The sequence below is a fragment of the Pantherophis guttatus genome, chromosome 7 (genome assembly GCF_059756535.1).
Source record: "Pantherophis guttatus breed Tessera chromosome 7, ASM5975653v1, whole genome shotgun sequence".
NCBI classification, from domain to species: Eukaryota; Metazoa; Chordata; class Lepidosauria; order Squamata; family Colubridae; genus Pantherophis; species Pantherophis guttatus.
Window position 1 is genome coordinate 90,748,983 of NC_142069.1, and position 22,592 is coordinate 90,771,574.

At 44.5% G+C, this 22,592-nt stretch overlaps 1 protein-coding gene across 8 annotated transcripts in view; it reads left to right on the forward strand.

Moving 5' to 3' along the window:
- ITPR2 (inositol 1,4,5-trisphosphate receptor type 2) overlaps nt 1–22,592 on the forward strand; it is a 184,234-nt gene that overhangs the window by 76,851 nt on the left and 84,791 nt on the right. For 5 of the 8 annotated variants that reach the window (XM_060694915.2, XM_060694909.2, XM_060694913.2 and 2 more), the window contains 12 exons: nt 4,667–4,821; nt 6,057–6,156; nt 7,422–7,582; nt 8,631–8,772; nt 11,277–11,438; nt 12,113–12,285; nt 13,542–13,661; nt 13,771–13,956; nt 14,152–14,403; nt 16,430–16,574; nt 18,938–19,088; nt 21,754–21,947. In XM_060694915.2, coding sequence (XP_060550898.2) covers nt 4,667–4,821; nt 6,057–6,156; nt 7,422–7,582; nt 8,631–8,772; nt 11,277–11,438; nt 12,113–12,285; nt 13,542–13,661; nt 13,771–13,956; nt 14,152–14,403; nt 16,430–16,574; nt 18,938–19,088; nt 21,754–21,947 — 1,941 coding nt within the window. The remainder of the gene's footprint in view (nt 1–4,666; nt 4,822–6,056; nt 6,157–7,421; nt 7,583–8,630; nt 8,773–11,276; nt 11,439–12,112; nt 12,286–13,541; nt 13,662–13,770; nt 13,957–14,151; nt 14,404–16,429; nt 16,575–18,937; nt 19,089–21,753; nt 21,948–22,592) is intronic. The other 3 variants (XM_060694910.2, XM_060694914.2, XM_060694912.2) reach the window with 1 other exon arrangement.

Here is a 22,592-nt window from a genome sequence, read left to right on the forward strand (position 1 = left end):
TCCTACTTATGACTGTATGACTGTAACTGGCCTCTGACTGGGTATGTCCGGACGGGATGACTGAGGCAGGTCTTGAGAGTGTTATCTGGGGGGAGTTCGATCCTGTGGCTCCCGAGGACATGGACAGGGTCCTGGGACGGCTGAACGCGACCACATGTTTATTGGACCCGTGTCCCTCCTGGTTGGTACTGGCTTCCCGGGAGGTGACACGAGGCTGGCTCCAGAAGATTGTTAACGCTTCTTTGAGTGAGGGGATCCTGCCGGCCGCTTTGAAAGAAGCGGTTGTGAGGCCCCTCCTCAAGAAGCCCTCTCTGGATCCGGCTGTTTTGGCTAACTATCGTCCAGTCTCCAACCTTCGCTTTGTTGCGAAGGTTGTTGAGAGTGTGGTGGCGCAACAGCTTCCCCGGTACCTGGATGAAGCTGTCTATCTAGACCCGCTCCAGTCCGGCTTCCGGCCTGGGTACAGCACGGAAACGGCATTGGTCGCGTTGGTGGATGATCTCTGGAGGGCTCGGGATAGGGGTTGCTCCTCTGTCCTGGTCCTGTTAGACCTCTCAGCGGCTTTTGATACCATCGACCATGGTATCATGTTGCACCGGTTGGCGGGGTTGGGGGTGGGGGGCACCGTTCTGCGGTGGTTCTCCTCCTACCTCTCTGACCGGTCGCAATCTGTGTTGACGGGGGGGCAGCGGTCGACCCCGAGGCACCTTGCTTGTGGGGTGCCACAAGGGTCGGTCCTCTCGCCCCTTCTGTTCAACATTTATGTAAAGCCGCTGGGTGAGATCATCCGTGGCTTTGGGGTGGAGTTCCATCAGTACGCTGATGACACCCAGCTGTACATCTCCACCCCAGGCCACCCCAACGATGCCCTTGAAGTGATGTCCCAGTGTCTGGAGGCCGTGCGGGCCTGGATGGGGAGAAACAGGCTCCGACTCAACCCCTCCAAGACCGAGTGGCTGTGGCTTCCAGCGTCCCGATATAGCCAGCTGACGCCATCGCTGGCTATTGGGGGCGAATCACTCGCCCCCACGGAGAGGGCTCGCAACTTGGGCGTCCTCCTGGACGCACGGCTGTCTTTAGAAGATCATTTGACGGCCGTGGCCAGGGGGGCTTTTTATCAGGTTCGCCTGATACGCCAGCTGCGCCCCTTTCTAGATCGGGACTCTCTACGCACAGTCACTCAAGCACTAGTCATTTCCCGCCTGGACTACTGCAACGCTCTCTACATGGGGCTCCCCCTGGGGTGCACCCGGAGGCTCCAGCTGGTCCAGAACGCGGCCGCGCGGGGGATTATGGGGGCGACGAGGCGCTCCCATGTGACACCTCTCCTGCGCGAGCTGCACTGGCTCCCAGTGGTCTTCCGGGTGCGCTTCAAGGTGTTGGTGACCACCTTTAAAGCGCTCCATGGCTTAGGGCCGGGGTATTTACGAGACCACCTTCTGCCACCAATAGCCTCCCACCGGCCAGTACGCTCGCACAGAGTGGGCCTCCTCAGGGTGCCGTCCGCCAGACAATGTCGGCTGGCGACCCCCAGGGGGAGAGCCTTCTCTGTGACGGCGCCCACCCTCTGGAACAACCTTCCCCCAGAGTTACGTATAATAACAGACCTCCGGATTTTTCGTCGGGCCCTGAAAACCTATTTATTTCAACAAGCTGGGCTGGCCTGAGTTAAATTTTAAATTGATTTTAAATTGGGTTATCTTAATTTCGGCCAAAATATTTAATTATTTTAATACTGTTCTTAAATTTTGTATGCTTTGTTTTTATCTTGGCTGTGCACCGCCCTGAGTCCTATTGGAGAAGGGCGGTATAGAAATTTAATTAATAAATAATAAATAAATAAATAAATAAACTTTGTTGCTGACATCCTTAAGTTTTATATTGACAGTTTCCCTATGACTATCATTAAGTGTTGTACTTTATGATTCTTGACGAATGTATCTTGTCTTTTATGTACAGTGAGAGCTTATGCACCAAGACAAATTCCCTGTGTGTCCAATCACACTTGGCCAATAAAAAATTCTATTCTATTCTATTCTATTCTATTCTATTCTATTCTATTCTATTCTATTCTATTCTATTCTATTCTATTCTATGTGAGACCGTGGAGTTTTGCCCCAATTTCAGGAACTTCCTCGCCACCGTTGTTAAGTGAAGCACTGCGGTGGTTAGGTTAGTAAGACGGTTGTTAAGTGAATCTGGCTTCCCCCATTGACTTGGGTCATCGAAAGGTTGCAAAAGGGGATCATGTGACCCCGGCACACTGCGACTGTCATAATTGTGAGTCAGCTGCCTAGTATATGAATTTTGATAACGTGACTGCAGGGAATGCTGCAACGGTGGTAAGTGTGAAAAACGGCCATGAGTTCCTTTTTTCAGTGCCATTGTCACTAAATGAACTTTGTCGTAAATTGAAGGCTACCTGTATTCTTTATCGGCCAAGTGTGATTGGACACGCAAGGAATTTGTCTCCAGTGTACATAGAAGCAACAAAAGGATAAGTCACGACATGGATCATAAATTATAAGACACAGTCCTATATATCCAAATAAGAGATTATATTTAATTTTGTCCCTAGTTCGAAATTGCTTCCGGATTTTGTGTTTGCCATGAGAAAAAATAAATAAATGAAACTTTGATTCTTCTTTTTGTAGACTAGACAGGCTTATAGTCACAGAAATGGCTTGCACATACTGTTGTGTAAACGCAAAAAGGTGTCGTTATTGTTAAGGATATTCTTGGCTCATAACCGATGTTGTGGGTTATTGAACAGAGTACCTTGTGAGTAGATGCATGAAAAGTGGCTGGGGGTGGTTGTGAACAATCACAGTCAACATACAAACACACTGAGTTGTTGTAGTCTTTTACTTTTAGAAAAAAGTAAAGCAAAGTCCAAAAACAATCCAAGTCATACACAGATAAGACGAGAGTTAAAAGATCAATCCAGGGATATTTCAAGTACAAAGTCTTCTTACCAGTTGTAGTCATACATAATAAAAGAGTTCTTCTTGAGTTTCAAAACAGGAACAAGTTCAATATCAAAACATTCAATAAATAACAGAAAGCAACATGTAGCTATGATCAAACAGTGATCATGCAGAGAGATCAGGTAGAGAGTCACAGCAAATAAGCAAGTAAAATGGTGTAGTATCCACACAAGCCATGATCCTGACTTCCCTTAAGTATATTGGCTACAGAGCTTAGCCAATCAGGATATAGGATGATGCAATATAGTCTATATAATACCTTTCTGACTGCAAACATACATTGTTGGTTTATATATTGCCTGACCAACTAGTTAGACAAATAACCATTTCCCAACAGTAATGTTGTTACCTTTGTGCCAAAGAGAGTTGGAAGTTGGTGCCTTTTTCCTTTTTCCCCCCATTACACTTTTCTCCTCCTCTTTTTTCCTTTCCTCTCTGCTTTCTTTTCCACAGTTCTTCCCCCCCCTTTCTATTTTATACTTAGATAAACTAATAAAAAGTTTTAACTCGAAAAAGACACAATCACAAAGAGGTGGGATTGTGTGTCATTCAGGTTCTGGAGAATTCTGGGAGTTGAAGTCCACACACATCTTCAAGTTGCCAATGTTGAGGAAACGCTGGAGTTTCTGCAGCGGAGACCAGCGAGAAAATAAACATTCCCCTGTGAGATCCTCCTCAAAATAGGATAATGAGAATTCACAATCATCTTCTAGTCCCAAAGGTGCTTCTTTTTTTTTCAGGAGGCAACCAGACTTCCTTGTTTTTCTTTTTGAAGACCTTTCACTTCTCATCCAAGAAGCTTCTTCAGCTCTGACAGGATAGTGGGAAATGATAGATAGTCAGAGCTGAAGAAGCTTCTTGGATGAGAAGCGAAAGGTCTTCCAAAAGAAAAAAACAAGGAAGTCCAATTGCCTTCTGCAAAAAAAGTGCACCTTTGGGACAACCATGACCTGGATGATGGAGCATCTCTACAGACGGTCAGCTTTTAAACAAACCAAGTTACCATATTTTCGGAGTATAAGACGCTCCGGACTATAAGATGCACCTACCTTTTTTGGGGAGGAAAACAACAACAACAACAAAAAATCCGCCTCTGCTTCTTCCTCCCAGCAATTTGCATCCTTGCAGCAAACAGCAGACAACCTGTTTCAGTTTCATTTTCAGCACAGCCTGATTAGCACAAGCAGCTGATTGTCGGTTGGATCTACCTCCCGATCATCAGCTGTTTCAGGCTGCAGGGATTGCCATAGCCTATTACTGCCTCTGTGCACCCCATTTTCGACCTCCGCATCCCATTTTCAGCCTCCGCACCCCCAGTTTTTGGCCTCCGCGCACCCCATTTTCTGCCCGTTCAGAGCGGTGGGGAGGAAAATGGGGCACATGGAGGCGGCAATAGGCTATGGCAATCCCTGCAGCCTGAAACAGCTGATGATCAGGAGGTCGATCCAACCGACAATCAGCTGCTTGTGCTAATCAGGCTGTGCTGAAGCTGAAACTGAAACAGGCTGTTTGCTGCAAAGAGGCAAATTGCTGGGAGGCAGAGGGCAAAGGGTGGGCACCGATGGGTGGGCGGGGCTACATTTGGTATATAAGACGCACCCAAATTTTCACCCTCTTTTAGGGGGGAAAAAGTGCATCTTATACTTCAAAAAATACGGTATATACCTCTTCCATCTCAGCAGAAAGACAACGAGCTTCTAACTTTGAAGAAGAAATGTCAGGCGGGAGAGAAGATTATGTACACCCTGGTCTCGGTTCCTCATGGAAATGACATCGCTTCTCTTTTTGAGCTGGACGCGACCACCTTGCAACGGGCTGATTGTCTGGTTCCAAGGTACTGTTGGGAAACAGAAATAAAATGTATGTTTGGGTGTATTTCCGTCTTTCTACCTGTCTGTCTCTTGATCGCAGGTTCTTCCAAGCAGAGTTTCTATCTGAAAGTCAAGAAGTCAAGTTGGGTTGAAGCCAAGGCTTTGGGTTATTCCTAGATGCATCTTTAGTATTGTAGGTTGGAGAGATAGAATAGAATAGAATAAAATTCTTTATTGGCCAAGTGTGATTGGACACACAAGGAATTTGTCAACTTGTGTACAAGATACATTTTCTCCTTGGTGGGTTAGTTAGTGGTGGATCTAGTCAGGAATGGGCTTCAAAAATTTTAGCAAGGGGTTCTCTGCCCGGTTGCTGGGTGGGCGTGGCCATGGTGGGCGTGGCCTAGTCGGCCTCCTGCACCATGGCGAGGGTTTTTGCCCTCCCCAGGCTCCGGAGGTTTTCCTCGAGCCACCAGGAAGGTGAAAAATGGCCTCCCCAGGCTCCAGAGGCCCTCTGGAGGCCGGAAACGGGCCCATTTCTGGCCTTCCTGAACTTCCAGTATGCCTGTTTTTTCCCCTCTCCGAGCCTCCATGCGCGCCCTGCACTTGCCTGCATCCAAAATGGGCTGTGTGGGGACTCCTGGGAGGGGAGGAGAGAAGGAAGGAAGGAAGGAAGGAAGGAAAGAAGGAAGGAGAAGGAAGGAAGGAAAGAGAGAGAGAGAAAGAAAGAAAGAAAGAAAGAAGGAAGGAAGGAAGGAAGGAAGGAAGGAAAGAAAGAAAGAAAGAAAGAAAGAAAGAAAGAAAGAAAGAAAGAAAGAAAGAAAGAAAGAAAGAAAGAAAACCACTTTACATGGATCCAAAAACCTACATGTGGGTTTTTGGTACAATCACCAGGAGTTGAGCATAACTTGAAGACAACTTAAAAATTATAATTCACTCATAACTTTCGGAAAAACATTAAGGTGCCAAGCTGTCATCCTATACACCCTTCTTTTATGCATGAGGAGATTTAATTCTGGTCTAGGTTGTGATTTTTGTTAATTCATTGAATCGAAAAAATCAACTATTCTTTTCTATCAGTAGACACGTTTGTGTGGGTATGATTTTAAATTTCTGTATCCCGCTATTCCTCTCCAAAGACAATCTCATTGGGTTTCCAGCAGCAATCTCTGTCAATTCCTTCGGAGTTGAGTAGAGAATGTATGCTCTGTTCCGCTGGTTTAAAGTTCATTTCTTGATTTCTCTGGTTTCTATTTAGGAATTCATATGTACGGCTGAGGCATCTTTGCACAAACACTTGGGTGACCAGCACTAACATCCCAATTGACAAAGATGAAGAAAGGCCAGTAATGTTAAAGGTAAAGAGGAAGTTGGTTAAATAGGACTTTGCCTACTCTGCATAAATGACTCCAATCCACTGAGGGAGACGGGTGTATAATAAATATGATAGATAGACAGACAGACAGACAGACAGACAGACAGATGATAGAGAGATAGATAGATAGATAGATAGATAGATAGATAGATAGATAGATAGACAGACAGACAGACAGACAGACAGACAGACAGACAGGTAGGTGATGATAAATAGAAGATGAGAGAGAGATGAGAGAGAGAATGATAGATGAGATAGATAAATGATATATATGATAAATGGATGATAGATAAATGATAGACAAAAAATAGATAGATGATAGATAGACAGATAGACAGCCATGGATGGATGGATGGATGGATGGATGGATGGATGGATGGACGGACAATCAGATAGGTGATAAATAGATTAGATAATAAATAAAAGATGAGAGAGAGATGAGAGAGAGAATGATAGATGAGATAGATAAATGATAGATATGATAAATAGATGGATGATAGATGATAGATAAAAGATAGATAGATGATAGATAGATAGATGACAGACAGATAGACAGACAGTCAGTCATGGATGGATGGATGGATGGATGGATGGATGGATGGATGGACGAACAATCAGATAGGTAATAAGTAGATTAGATAATAAATAGAAGATGAGAGAGAGATGAGAGAGAGAATGATAGATGAGATAGATAAATGATATATAAGATAAATAGATGGATGATAGATAGATGTTAGATAAAAGATAGACGATAGATAGATGACAGACAGATAGACAGACAGTCATAGATGGATGGATGGGTGGGTGGGTGGATGAATAGAGGGATAGAGGGATAGATGGAAATCTATCCGAAATCTATCCGAAAGACAGATAGATAGATAGATAGTTGATAAATAGTTTAGATGATAAATAGAAGATGAGAGAGAGAGAGAGAAGATACATGAGATAGATAAAATGATAAATATATGATAAATGGATGATAGATAATAGATAAAAGATAGATGATAGATAGATGACATAGATAGTTGATAAATAAAAGATAGATAGATAGATAGATAGATAGATAGATAGATAGATAGATAGAAAGAAAGATAGAGAGATAGATAGATAGATAGATAGATAGATAGATAGATAGATAGATAGATAGATAGATTGATTGATTGATTATAGATGTTATACATTTGTTTTGTTTACTTATTATTTACTTATGGGATTGATTTATTGCTTCCCCCCCCCTGCAATCTCTAGATTGGAACCTGTCAGACGAAGGAAGACAAAGAGGCCTTCGCCATTGTGTCTGTCCCTCTGTCCGAGGTCAGAGACCTGGATTTTGCAAATGATGCCAACAAGGTTTTAGCATCGACGGTAAAAAATTTGGAGAACGGTTCAGTAACTCAAAACGAAAGGAGGTTAGTGGTCTTTCTTGCCCTTTTTTGGTTTGGGGGTTTCCTGTCAGAATGCAATTGTATTGTCAGGTAATAATTGCAATTTTTTTTGTTTTAGAATAACAGTCCTGTGTGAGCAGAGTAGGTGGCAATATCTGGCTAGCTTTAATCTGGGTTGGGAATCTTTAAGTGTAGCTTGGAAGTGAAAAAGGCTTCGGATTTGAATCCAGATGTTTTGCAATGATCAATTATGTTAAGACTTCCCATCATTTGAATGTGTGGAATTTAAGGCGGGTTGAACTTATGTGGAAGTGAATATAACCTGAAGGCCAGACAAGGAATAATGGATGGAAACTGACCAAGGAGAGATTCAACCTAGAAATGAGGAGGAACTTTCTGACAGTGAGAACCATCAATCAATGGAACAGAAGTTGCCTTCGGAAGTTGTGGGAGCTTCATCCCTGGAGGCTTTCAAGAAGAGACTGGACCATCATTTGTCAGAAATGGTGTAGGGTTTTCTGCTTGGGTGGAAAGTTGGACTAGATGACCTACAAGGTCCCTTCCAACTCTGTTATTCTGTATTCTTTCCCCTTTTGAAAAAGCGTGATCAGATTCTTCCTGAGTCTTGGCCACCATACATGGAGGGCTTTCCTCTCCATATTAAACAAAGAAGATGTCTCTTGCTTGGAAGCCTGCCTTTTTTAATCCTGGAGGACCTTAGGGAAGATAGAGATGTTCAACGTGGAGCTTCCGTGTTCTCCAAAGTACCTGAAAGCAGGACAAGAAGCGATGGATGGAAACTGATCAAGGAGAGATTCAACTTAGAACTAAGGAGGAATTTTCTGACAATGAGAACAATCAACTGATGAAACAGAAGTTGCCTTCAGAAGTTGTGGGAGCTTCATCACTGGAGGCTTTCAAGAAGAGACTGGACTGCCATCTGTCAGAAATGGTGTAGGGCCTCCTGCTTGGGTGGAAGGGGTTGGACTAGATGACCTACAAGGTCCCTTCCAGCTCTGTTCTTCTGTTATTATTCATTGTTGTTCAGTGTCCTATCCTTGTTTCATTTTAGGTTTGTCACGAAGCTCTTGGAAGACCTCATTTTCTTTGTGGCTGATTTGCACAACAATGGCCAAGAGGTTTTAGACGTGGTGGTGATTAGACCCAATCGAGAGAGGCAGAAATTAATGAGGGAACAAAATATATTGGAACAGGTAGGTGGGTGATGACAAATGCACTCTCTGAGGAGAGACGCCGTATAATCCTTTCCTTGATGGTGCCCACAATATGAAGGAATGGCATTGTCGGGGTTCCATGTAATAGATCCATTGCCAGCAAAAACTCCGAGGCTGGTGGATTCCTCAAAGAATAGCTTTATTGGAAAATATCACATTGGCACATATTGTTCTGCCCCAGCTACGGACCCCAAAGAACGCAGCACACACAAACTCTACACAAAGCTTATTTTACTCAAATAACTCAGTCTTTATCAACCAAAGGCTGTTAATAAACTGTCTTAACAGCCTACCAGAATTCTAAGATAAGGTAATCACAGTCTTATTAGAGTTGGCAGAAAGCCCAGAAGCACTTTGCAGAGAATCCAGACGCGAAGGAGAGTGAACTAAAGTTGTTCCCTATAGCTTGCTGCAAGCAGCATTCCTTCTTAAATAGGCTAAGGGAGTGGCCAATTAGCCCCAAGCATTACTCTCAAGGAGATCTCCTCTTGAGGAGCCACTCCTGCCTTTTGGCAGCTCTGCGCGCCCGTGCATCGAGAAGAGGCTCCTCCTCTTTGTCCTCTTCACTTAAAGGAGCTTCTGGAGGTTCTGAAGGCCCTGGCTGAATCCCTGCCTCTGGCACCACATCCTCTCCAGCCTCCTCACTGTCCGACTCGAGCGCCAGTTGCACAGGCTGCTGGCGCAGCACCACACCAGCCTCCTCGTTGTTGGAATCAGCTACAATCTGCACAGGCCGCTGACGGGCCACAACACATATCTGGTGAAAACCGACTCTGAAGGGCCCCTCGGTTTTCCCCTAACTAAAAGAGAAAGTTTTTCCCTGAATCCAAAACAAACAGTCATGTGGCCCAATCAAGGCAGTGTATGCTGGTCAGGTGACATCGCTCCGCCTTCCTCCGCCCAGGTGTGAGGACGTCCTTGGTTCCCAAGAGAAAGTATTTTGTTTTGACTACTTGAATCCCCCCCTCCCCCACACACAATCCCTCAGCTCTAGTGTGGCAGCACTGAAGCTCCAAGATGGCTTCAGCCAGGCCAGCTTCTGGGTTGACAGGCATTTTTTTAAAAAAAATCTGCAACCTGTTTCGACGTGAATTTAGGGAAATTCCGAATATCGTATCAGGATATCAAGGAGGCTTCTAGACTGGAGAAAATTGTTTGAGGAAATTAAACTAGCCTCACAAAAGAGATCGCTCCAAGTTTGATCTCTCCTGGTTTCGATGTTCCAACAGCCCCTTTCCTGCATTCACATCAGGGGTGAAATGCTCCCGGCTCAGACCGGATCGCCCGATCCGGTAGCAATTGTGGCGGGTGGTTCGGAGAACTGGTAGCGATCGCGGTGCGAGGCTCCGCCCACCTGCCCGGTTTTGTAATGTGTTTTGCTTGTGTATTGTTGTGGTTGAAGCTGAAGTAATCATTGACAGGAAGGTCATTGTGGCAGATAATTTTATGTACTATGCTTAGGTCAGACTGAAGTTGGCGTAGTTCTAAGTTGTCTAAGCCCAAAATTTGAAGTTCAGATTTCACCACTGATTCACATGACTACATTTTGGGCATCCAGCAATCAACCCACATTTATGACTGTGTGGTCACACAATCATGGTTTATGGTGTGTTTTTTTACCACAAGCCAGCATTTCCTTCCCATTTTCTCCCAACCTTCTCTCTACAACCTCCATTTTTGTTTAATGTCCGTTGAGAAAGAAGGTAATAAAATCAGATCCAGGTTGACTCGCCTTATAACCGTAATGACTTACGACCGTCATGACTGATGACCGCAATGGCAGTCTCAATTATGGCTGTAACTTGAGGAGCACCTGTTGCAGTGGTGAAATCTAAAATTTGTTACTACCGGTTCTGTGGGCGTGGCTTCCTGGTGGTGGGTAATGTGACTGGGTGGGCGTGGCCAATTAAAAAAAAAACTTTTAAAACCATTTTTTACATGTAAAACCATGTTAAAAAAAATGTTTTCAAAAGGCTCTGACGATCCCAGCTGAGTTGCCTGATCATCAGAGGGTTTTTAAAAAACCCTCTGCCAATCAGGCAACTCAGCTGGGATCATCAGAGCTTGGATCATCAGAGCCATTTAAAAGAAAAAACTTTTTTTCTTTTAAATGGCTCTGACGATCCAAGCTGAGTTGCCTGATCGGCAGGCAACTCAGCTGGGATCGTCGGAGCTTGGATCGTCAGAGGCATTTAAAAGAAAAAAAGCCTCTGATGATCGCGCGGCTCATCAGAGCATGGGCATGGGGCATGGGGGGGGGCAGGTATTTTTGCTACCGGTTCTCCGAACTGCCCACCGCCATCGCTACCTACTCGCCCGAGCGGTCCGAACCGGGAGCATTTCACCCCTGACCTGTTGGCAGGGGTGGTAAAGATTTGCCTTTTCGTTTGCTTATGAAGGCTTAGGAGAAGATCCTTGGTCTGCTTTCCCGAGCAACTTAACTTGGTGTGCTTGTGTCTGTCTGTCTCTGTGTCTGGACACAGATTTTTGGAATATTGAAAGCCCCATTTAAAGAGAAGGCTGGCGAGGGAGCCATGTTGAGATTGGAAGACTTGGGAGACCAGAGATACGCCCCGTACAAATACATGCTTAGACTTTGCTACAGAATCCTCCGCCATTCTCAACAGGACTACAGGAAAAACCAGGTTGGTCTTTTCCTACCAATAGAACGCAAGATTTGTAGCTCAGGGTTGAACTGTGGGGTCCTTGGTCCTCTCTGAGCTTGGTGGGTTTCTTGTAGACGTTTCATAGCCCAACTGGGTAAGATCATCAGTGCTAGAAGAGGGTGTGGTTTGCAGGGAGGAGGAGGAGAAGGAAGAGGAGGAGGATTGTGGGGTCCCTGATACTTGGTAGGCTTCATGCAGATGCTTCATGGCCCAACTAGGGAAGATCATCAGAAGTGGGTGGGATTTGGAGAGAGGAAGAGGAGGAAGAGAAGGAGGATTGTGGAGTCCTTGATGCTCTCTGAGTTTGGTATTTTTTTTTGCAAACATTTCATGTCCTAACTTGGTAACTTCATCTACAAGGGAGTGTAAAGTTTGCTCCCTTCTTATATACAGTTACTTACCCTGGTAGTGTTGATGGGAGAGTGGTTTCCTGCTTAGTAGTTCCTTGATTCGGATATTGTTTTCTGCTGGATTGTTTGTCTGGTGTTTATCCATGCTTATCTGGGTTTCTCTTTCTGGTGACTCCTTGGAGCTGAGCTTGGTGAGCACCAAGGAAGGAAAATAATATGGAATGAATGTGGAACTTGGGGAAGTAAGAGGGAGTGTTCCTGTTTTCAAACTATTTAACAGATCGTTCTGGGATTTTCTTCCAGGAATACATTGCTACCAATTTCTGCATCATGCAGTCTCAAATTGGCTATGATATCTTGGCAGAAGATACGATCACAGCTTTGTTGCACAACAACAGGAAGCTGCTGGAGAAACATATCACAGCTAAAGAAATCGAGACCTTTGTGAATTTACTCAGGAGGAACCGAGAGCCAAGGTTTGAAGCCGCTCACATAATTCATGTCATTTGTTATCGTTTTAGCTGTGAATATTTGCTGTAAAATAGTGCTAATATCAAGAGCAGCTCCTGATTTTAGAAAACTAGCATTTCTTTCATTCTGATTCTGTATCTCTCTTATCTTTCTCTCTCTCTCTCTCTTTCTCATAGTCTGTCTGTCTGTCTGTCTGTCTATCTATCATCTATTTATCTATCTCTATCATCTGTATGTCTCTATTGCTATCTATATTTGTATAGATATAGATGTATTTCTGTATTTCTCCTCCATCTTTGTCTCTCTGATCAATATCAATAACCATTTATCTATCTATCTATCTATCTATCTATCTATCTATCTATCTATCTATCATCTATCTATCTATCTATCTATCTATCTATCTATCTATCTATCTTCTATTTCTATTATCTCTATCTTTCTCTGTTGCTCTCTCTATATCTATCTCTATTTCTCACTCTTTCTTTCTCTCTTATCTCTATCAACCTACCTAACCATCCATCCATCCATTCACCTACCCACCTACCTACCTATCTTCCTACCCCTCTATCTATCTATCTATCTATCTATCTATCTATCTATCTATCTATCTCTATTTTCTATTTTTATTATCTCTATCTTTCTCTATTGCTATCTCTCTATATCTAATTCTATCTCTATTTCACTCATTCTTTCTTTCTCTGTAATCTATCCACCTACCTACCCATCCATCCATCTATCCATCCATTCACTTACCCATCTACCTATCTATCTTCCTACCCCCTCTCTCTCATATCTATCTGCCTTTCTCTCTCTCTCTCTATCATCTACCTACGTACCTACGTACCTATCTATCATCTATCTATCTATCTATCTATCTATCTATCTATCTATCTATCATCTCTATTTTTATTATCTCTATCTTTTTCTATTGCTAGCTCTCTATACCTAATTCTATCTCTATTTCTCTCTCACTCTTTCTCTCTCTCTTATCTTTATCCCCCTGCCTACCCCCCCACCTACCTATTTTCCTACCACCCTCTCTCATATCTATCAACATGCCTGCCTGCCTATCTGCTGTCTCTCTATTTCTCTCTCTCTCTCTCTCTCTCTCTCTCTCTCTCTCCATCCATCCATCCATCCATCCATCCATCCCCTTTCATGGATGGATGAATTGATCATAGTGGTATTTCTATAAATCTCTTTGTATTTGCACAGTTTGAAGCATCTTCTCTTCTTGCTACTTCTGCCCCTCCTCCAGGTTCTTGGATTACCTCTCCGACCTTTGTGTTTCCAACACGGCTGCCATTCCAGTCACCCAGGAACTCATTTGTAAATACATGCTGAGTCCCGGAAACGCCGACATCCTCATTCAGACCAAGTAAGCCCACCGAGATCTACATCTTAATGATTCCCCGTCGCTTCTCTTAAGCCGCGCCTTCATGTCAAGTCAACCCTTGGTAGTGATCGTGTCCGTTGTTGTTTTAAAGGCTGGTTTCCATGCAAATGGACAACCCCTTGAATTGCTCCTCCCTTTCGGACGATATGGAAGAAGAAGAGGTGTGGCTCTACTGGATCGACAGTAACAAGGAGCCCCACGGGAAGGCCATCCGCCATCTTGCTCAGGAAGCCAAGGAGGGCACCAAAACTGATTTAGAGGTCCTTACCTACTACAGGTAATTTTTCCTCAAAGGGAGAACAAAACTGTATGCGATCCTAAACCATTATTCCTTCTTCTTTAGCGGTGTTTCTTCACTTTTCCGATATGTGTGAAGATAATCCTCGCCGCTGTTAAGACATACTAAATATGTACTTTTCTTATCTAATTTTTCTGATATTATACCTAATAAATACAGTTTTCTTACCTTAAGGTATCAACTCAACCTCTTTGCAAGGATGTGTTTGGACCGGCAGTATTTGGCTATCAATCAGATTTCCACCCAGCTGTCGGTGGATTTGATCTTACGGTGCATGTCGGATGAAAGCCTACCTTACGAATTGCGGGCGTCGTTTTGTCGCTTAATGCTACACATGCACGTCGACCGAGACCCTCAAGAGACGGGGGTCCCTGTGAAGTACGCCAGGCTGTGGACGGAAATTCCTACCAAGATTACTATCCATGAGTAAGTTCCTTTCCAGAAACTGTTGTGACCCAGGCCCACACAGTTAATATTAAATGCAAAACAGTTCCAAAAAACAAACAGATTTTATTAAAACAGCTGAGAATTAACTCATTCTCAGCGTATTCCAAATGAAATGAAAGCAAAGTCCTCAAAACACCATTCTTCAGTTTATCTCTGACCTTGGGTTAATTAGGCAAACTGCCAAAGGCTTTTCTTGGCAACAGTTCAGGAACAGAAGATGCTGACAAGAAAGAAATACATCCAAACACGAAGCAAATCTCTCAACGGTTGTTTTCCGGCAAAGAGCCCAAGAGCCGTTGTTGGTCTTTTAAACCTTATGGGAGGGGCCAATCATCTCTTGGCCTTACTCCCGAGTCGTCCTCTCTGCTTTAGCTGCTCTTGCCTTCTGGCAGCTCTTCTCATGCGTGCACTAAGAACAGGCTCCTCCTGTTCCTCTGCCTCTCTGCTGTCAGCCTCTGGAGGCTCTGGAGTCCGCGCATCACTCCCAGATGGCCCTGGCCCCATCTCTGCCTCCGACGCAGAGCCCTCATCCAGGCCTTCCCCAGCCTCCAGGACTGGCCCATGTTTTTCCTCAGCCTCATCGCTGTCCGACTCCGCTGCCAGCTCCGCAGGCTGCTGGCGGACCACAACAGAAACGACAGATGGATCCTTCAACGATAACGGGTGGTTCTCGACTTACGAGTGATCGCTAAGCGACCGTTCCAGGTTACGATGGACTCAAAAAACGTTACAACCTAAGAGTTGCGACCTCCACAGCACCTCTGCAACCGTGTAATCCTGACAGTCAGAGGTCGTATCCATCCAATCCACAAATCCTCATGGGAAGGAGGATTTATTTTTAGTAAATTCCCAAACAGTAGCGATAGTCCTTGACTTACAACAGTTCATTTAGTGACTGTTCAAAGCAGGGGTGAAATGTACTTACCTTTCCTACCGGCTTGCTGATGTGCGCGCACCACTGTTGTCAGCATGCATGCCATCATCTGCGCATGTGCAGATGGCCAAAACTGGGACATGATGATATCCTGGTTTGGGGGAGGCGGAGCCTCCCGCTGCCGGTGTTACTGGCTCTCCAAACTACCCACCGCTGGCACTACCGATTCCTGCATGCTGGATACAGCCAGCAGCATTTCACCTCTGGTTCAAAGCTACAGCGGCACTGAAAATTATGTGTGTTTTTCACATGTACGGTTGTTTACCGCATCCTTCTTGTGATCAAAATTCAGACACTTGGCAACTGGTTCATATTTATGACGGTCACAGTGTCCTGGGGTCACATGATCTCCTTTTGCGATCTTCTGATGAGCCAATGGGGAAGCCCAATTCACTTAACAACCATGTTTACTAACTTCACAACCGATTCGTATTTATGACAGTTATATTGTCCTGGGGTGATGTGATCATCTTTGGAGACCATTTGACAAGCAAAGTCAATGGGGAAGCCAGATTCACTTAACAACGGGGTCAAGCAAGGTCATAAAACAGGACAAAACTCACTTAACAAAGGTCTCACTTAGCAACAGAAATTTTGGTCTCAGTTGTAAATCAAGGGCTACCTAGGATTAGGGATGGGGTAAATCTAATCTCAGGATTTGTTACCCATCAGGGGTATCTAGACAGAAATGGGGTTCACATACTGTAGCTACCGTGTGAGCGCAGTCACGCCATCCATGCAAGCGTGCACCGTCACAATACATGGCACTTTGCTCGCGCACGCCATCCACACATGCATGTGACATCAAACAACATGGCAATTTGCTCACGCATGCCGTCCACACATGCGTGCAGCATCAAAAACACAGAGATATAGGACAGGATTGCGCCCGGGCGGGTGGGTGGGTGGGGGCAGGTCAACCGGCAGGTCGCCACTACTGATTCGTCCGAACCGGCTGAATCCCACCTCTCTATCTAGAGGAACTTACGATTTCATCGAAATGACCAAATGCACGTCGCAATTTATGGCGGTGCGTCCTACTTCCCACCCTAACATGCTCTCTGTTTGCAGGTATGACTCCTTCACCGATTCATCCCGAAATGACATGAAGAGGAAATTTGCTTTCACGATGGAATTTGTCGAAGATTACTTGAAAGAAGTTGTCAATCAGCCTTTCCCTTTTGGAGACAAAGAGAAGAACAAGCTGACATTTGAGGTTACAATTTTGTCACAATAATCCGGGGCAGGAGCAACTCCTAGCTTTTAGATCCCCCATGTAAGGTTGAGAAATGAGCCCAGGTGGCACGGCTGAAATTCAGCCTAAAAAATGGACATATTGGGGCCACGTAATATTAATTAAAGGGACTAATATTTGATTATTTAATATTCAAAATAATAAATAATAAATAATAAATAATATTTGAAGGGATGCAGTGGCTCAATGGCTCAGATGCTGAACTTGTCGATTGAAAGGTCGGCAGTTCAGCGGATCGAATCCCGAGTGCTGCATAATGGGGTGAGCTACCGTTTCTTGTTCCAGCTTCTGCCAACCTAGCAGTTCGAAAACCCGTAAAAAAATGCAAGTAGAAAAATAGGGACCACCTTTGGTGGGAAGGGAACAGCGTTCCGTGCGCCTTTGGCGTTGAGTCATGCTGGCCACATGACCACGGAGACGTCTTCGGACAGCGCTGGCTCTTTGGCTTTGAAACGGAGATGAGCACTGCCCCCTAGAGTCAGGAACGACTAGCACATATGTGCAAGGGGAACCTTTACCTTTTTAAATATTAGTTGTGGGAGCTTCATCCCTGGAGGCTTTTAAGAAGAGACTGGGCTGCCCTCTGTCAGAAAGGGTCTAGAGTCTCCTGCTTGGGTGGGGGGTTGGACTAGATGACCTACAAGGCCCCTTCCAACTCTGTTAATCTGTTAGTTTCGAGCAAAATTTGAGAAAAAATGGAGAAGAAAGAGAGATTTTCATTTCTTTGCTTAAAACGTTTCATTATTTGCCCCACGTAAGCAAAACACAGATTTGACTCTTTTAATGCTGAGATGGATAGTTATGAGGAATGTTGGATGTTTTGGGCAGGGACTACAAAGTCCAAAAAAAACAAAAACAAAAAACCAAGCCAGAAAGATTCCTGTAATAGCACAGCGGTCTTCTGGAGCCCTCTAGAAAGTGCAGGCAACAAACCAGTGGAACGACTTGCCACCAGACATTGTGGGTGCTCCAACACTGGAGGTTTTTAAGAAGAGATTGGACAGCCATTTGTCTGGAATGGTAGAGGGCCTCCTACTTGGGCAAGGGGTTGGACTAGAAGACCTCCGAGGTCCCTTCCAGCTCTGTCATGCTGTTATAGTTGAGGTTCTGACTCAATTTGATGGTATCTGGGTGACTATATAGTTGGCAGAAAACGTCTTAAATCCACGGTCACGTGATCAAAATTTTGGCAACTGGCTTATATTTATGGCATCGGCAGAGTCATGTGATCCCCTTTGGTGACCTTCAAAAAGTCCATGGAGAAGCCAGATTCGTTTAGCAACCATATTGCTAATTTAGCACCTGCGGTGATTTGTTTAACTGTGGCAAGAAAAGTCATAAAATGGGGAGAAACCAGTGATGAAATGCAACCGGTTCGCACCGGTTCGGGCGAACAGTTTAAAAAAACCTACCGGTTCCTCCGAACAGATATTTCCGACGATCAGCTGTGCCACGCGATTTAAAATCGCTAGAAAGCAGCAAATCCTGCAAATCTAAATCGCGCGGCACAGCTGTTCCCTTCCTCGCTGTTCTACTTACCTTGTTAAACCTCCTTTTACTATGCAAAGCGCACGTTTGGTGCGTACTGCGCCTGCGCTCGCTCGCACAGTGCATTTGACGCATACCGTACCAATGGTGGGTTGCTACCGGTTCTCCCCGGTTCTTGTGAACCGGTAGTGGAAATTTTGAGTATTCCGGAGAACCGGTAAATACCACCTCTGCCTGGCCCCGCCCCCAATCTATTGCTGTCTCCTGAGTCCCAGCTGATCGGCTACAAGGAAAAAAACTGTTTAAACTCTTGCCACGGCGCTTCAAAGGGCCGCCCTACAGCTGATCAGTGGTAAAAGGCAGTGTGGTGGTAGACCAGTGCGGTCCATAAACAAATGGGTAAACCAGAACGCTCCAAAAACAAAGGGGTAGTCCGGTATGGTCTGCAAGCAGTTAAAAGCCTGGTAGACTAGTACCTCTGCTAAATCCTAAATAATTGTTTGTCACATGACCATCAAACCACGCCCACAAAATAAGCCACGCCCACAGAACCGGTAGTAAAAAAATTTAGCACCCACCCCTGCACCGTGCATGCATGGCCAGCGAACTGGTGGCAAACCAGTTCAGATTTCACCACTGGGAGAAACCTCACCATCTCGCTTAGCCACAGAAATTTGGGGCTCAGTTGTGGTCGTAAACCAAGGACTACCTATATTCTGGATTAAATTCTTGAGCAAAACTATGTCGGTCCATTCATCGTAAGCATCGTGTCGGGATTCTCTTTCTTGCTTTTTTTTTTTTTAATTTTTCTGTTCTTTGTTTTTTTTATTTTTTAGGTGGTGCACCTCGCTCGCAATCTCATATACTTTGGTTTTTATAGTTTCAGTGAACTCCTCAGGCTGACCAGAACGCTTTTGGCTATCCTCGATATTGTACAAGTGCCCATGTCATCCTACTTTGAAAGATTAAGCAAATTTCAGGACGGAGGTAAGAGGGGAAAACAGCATCCACAGAAAACTCTTATCGTGTTTGTGTGTGGGTGGGTGTGGGTGGGTGTATTTCTTTCCGTTTTACAATCCATTTTCATATATGTTTGGATCTGGAGAAATGCCACGTCATGATAACAGGGGAAAGCTCCATGTTGCAAAGCTAAAAGGATCAGCGGCCCTCTGATAAAACTTATTGATTTCATCTTGTTTAGGGTTGCTCAAGAAATACGTGTATGATTTACGAAGAAATACGTCTGTATAGGGCAGAAAACAATGGCAGAACTAAGCAACTTGTTTGTATGAGTTTTGGAGAGGGAGGAGGAGGAGACTGTGGGCTCCTGGGTGCTCCCTGAGTTGGTGGTTTTCCTGCAGACATTTCATGACCGAACTAGGTAACTTCATCAGTGGTATAAGGAGGTAGAGTTTGCAAGGAGGAGGAGGAGGAGAAGGAGACTGTGGGCTCCTTTGTGCTTTCTGAGTTGGTGGTTTTCTTGCAGACATTTCATGACCGAACTAGGTAACTTCATCAGTGCCAAAAGGGGGTAGAGTTTGCGAGGAGGAGGAGGAGGAGGAGGAGGAGGAGGAGGAGGAAGAAGAGGAGGAGGAGACTGTGGGCTCCTGTGTGCTTTCTGAGTTGATGGTTTTCTTGCAGACATTTTCTTATCCTGCTAGATAAGATCATCAGTCCTAGAAGAGGGTGAAGTTTGCAAAGAGGAGGAGGAGGAGGAGGAAGAGGAGGTGGAGGAGGAAGAAGGGGAAGAGGAAGAAGAGGGGGGAGGAGGACTGTGGGATCCTTGGTGCTCTCTGAGCTTGGTTGTTTTCTTGCAGATGTTTCCTTATCGTACTAGCTAACATCATCAGTCGTAGAAGGGAGCGGAGTTTACGGAGAAAAGGAGAATAAAAAGAGGAGGAGGAGGAGGACTGTGGGATTTGGGGTTTGCAAGAGAGAGCAAATAAAATAATGCAAGAATAAAAGAAATGGTACAAGATGGTTATTTCTAGGAAGCTATTTGGAGAAAAAAAATAAGGTTATTTGTAGATGGAAGTTTTTTAGCTACCTTGGCTACTTGCTGAATTATACACAGGCAGGATATAAGCGAGATGGGCAGCGTATAAATTTAATGATAAATAAAATGAAATAAATCACATCGGCCATAAATAATGGCAACGGTTCTGTCCGAACTAGAGTTTCTTAAACTTTTCTAGATCACCGTGCTTCAAAGAAGATATTTTTTCCCCCAGGTAATAAACATTTGTTGAAAGAAAATGAAAAGAAACTTGGAATAATTGATTTCAGGATACTTTTTATCTGCTGTTACATTTAATATATTGTTTATAAATCTGAATACGATGCATGCTTTTGCACATAAGGGATATTTCGATAGTGGTCTTTGCAAAAAAACAAACAAAACCCAGTTAGATGGTGGCTGAAGCCGTGTGATCAAAGCTTTGTGTTTTTTGTGTATGTGTCACATAAGCAGATTGTGGTCTCTCATTCTCTCTCTTTTTTTACTAAATCCAACGCTTTTGAAGAGCAACTTATTTTGCAAACAGCTAGAGCTCAGTTGAAATTCTTGTTTTCCACTCTTTATTTTTCAGTTGCTGAATAGCGCTTTTTAGCACTTGGGTAATTCTTATTCCGCAAAAATTTCCAGGTTTTTCCACCATAATTGCAATTTCTATTTCACTGTAGTAGATTTTTCCAACACCTGTTCTGCGTTAATTTGAAATATAATTGCCTTCGTCTCTAAATTTTTAAACGTCTTTATCTAAAACTGGGAAGCTTTTAACTTTTGCTCTTCTTGATTGATATAGATTAGTGTTTGTATCATAACTGTTTCAACGGTGAATGCTAAAATTACCTGGTTCCCCGTTAAAACTCTTCCCAACTGCATTAATTCAGTGTCGCATAATTATTATTTTTTTGCTTTAATTTACATGCCGCCCTTCTCCGGAGACTCAGGGTGGCTTATAATGCGTTAAGCAATAGCCTTCATACTTTTGTATATTTATACAAAGTCAGCTTATTGCCCCCACAAACTGGGTCCTCATTTCACCTACCTTAGAAAGGATGGAAGGCTGAGTCAACCTTGAGCCTGGTGAGATTTGAACTTGCAGTAATTGCAAGCAGCAGATGTTAATAAGATGTTAATAACAGTGCGGCCCATTTCCCAACTTCCGGTTGGACAGGAAGTGATGTTTTTTGCTGCCCCCAGTCTCCAGAGACTCCTAGAAAGCTCTGGAGGCTGGGACAGCAAAAAACATCACTTCCTGTCCAATCGGAAGTTGGGAAATGGGCTGTTTCGGGCCTCCGGAGGGCCTCCGAGGGGGTGGGGAAGGCTGTTTTCACCCTCCCCAGATGCATAGAGTGGATCTGGCCAGGTGAGAAAGGAAAACCGGCCTTTCCCACCACCCCACCCCTCGAGGTCCTCTGGAGGCAGGAAACAGCCTGTTTCCCTACTTCTGGTGGGCCCAGAAGGCCCCAAAATCAGTTGGCCGGCGTGCGCATGCTCGCCGGAGCTGAGCTGGCATGCCAGGTGACATGGCTCCGCATGCCACCTGTGGCACGCGTGCCATAGGTTCGCCATCACGGTTCTAGAGTCTTCTTCTCAGCCTCTCTATTGTCCGTCAAGAGTTGCCCTTGTTGTCTTTGTCATTTCCAGGAAACAATGTCATGAGAACCATTCATGGTGTGGGAGAGATGATGACTCAAATGGTCCTCAGCAGAGGTTCTATCTTTCCTGCCTCTTCACCTGATATTCCCCCAATTATCCAGCGAAGCAAACAAGCCAACCTTTTGGAGAGTGAGGATATCACTGTGATGGATACCAAGTTAAAAATTATCGAGATTTTACAGGTAACGATTCCCCCGCCTCCCCGTTTACTTACTTTCTGAGAAAAGGACTAAAAAAATATAGCTTACTTCGGTCATTTTTGCCCTCAGTAGAAAAAAAAGGAAAAACAAGTTTTGTATTTTCCTTCGTCCTTCTCCTCCTTTGTGAGTTAGGGACATTTTCTGGAGCTAGTATGGGGCAAATGATGAAATGCAAGGCATAGAATAGAACGGAATGGAGCAGAATGGAATAGAATATTGGCCAAGTGTGATTGGACACACAAGGAATTTGCCTCCGGTGCATAAGCTTGTATGTATGTATCATTTGTGTCTGTACCCTTGTCATTATCATTTAACGACCGCATAATCCCTTGAGTTGTGGAGTGTGCGCAACTGAATGGAGATTACAGAGCATTTAATGGCCGGATGCCCTCCCGTTCGCCAATGCGGAGTTTTGTTCAGCAGATATATTCTCATTGTGCCCAGAGAGAGAGAAATATCAGCCTCTACCTAGGATTGAACTCACGGCCTCCTGATTTTGAGGCGAGAGCTCCACCTCTAGGCCACCGCACGACTTTTCATTTTTCCTGAAGTACATGCTGCTTCATGTGGATGTGTGCAAAACAGCCACTTTGCAAAAGTTAAATGTTTTTTTGTCCCAGTTCAGTG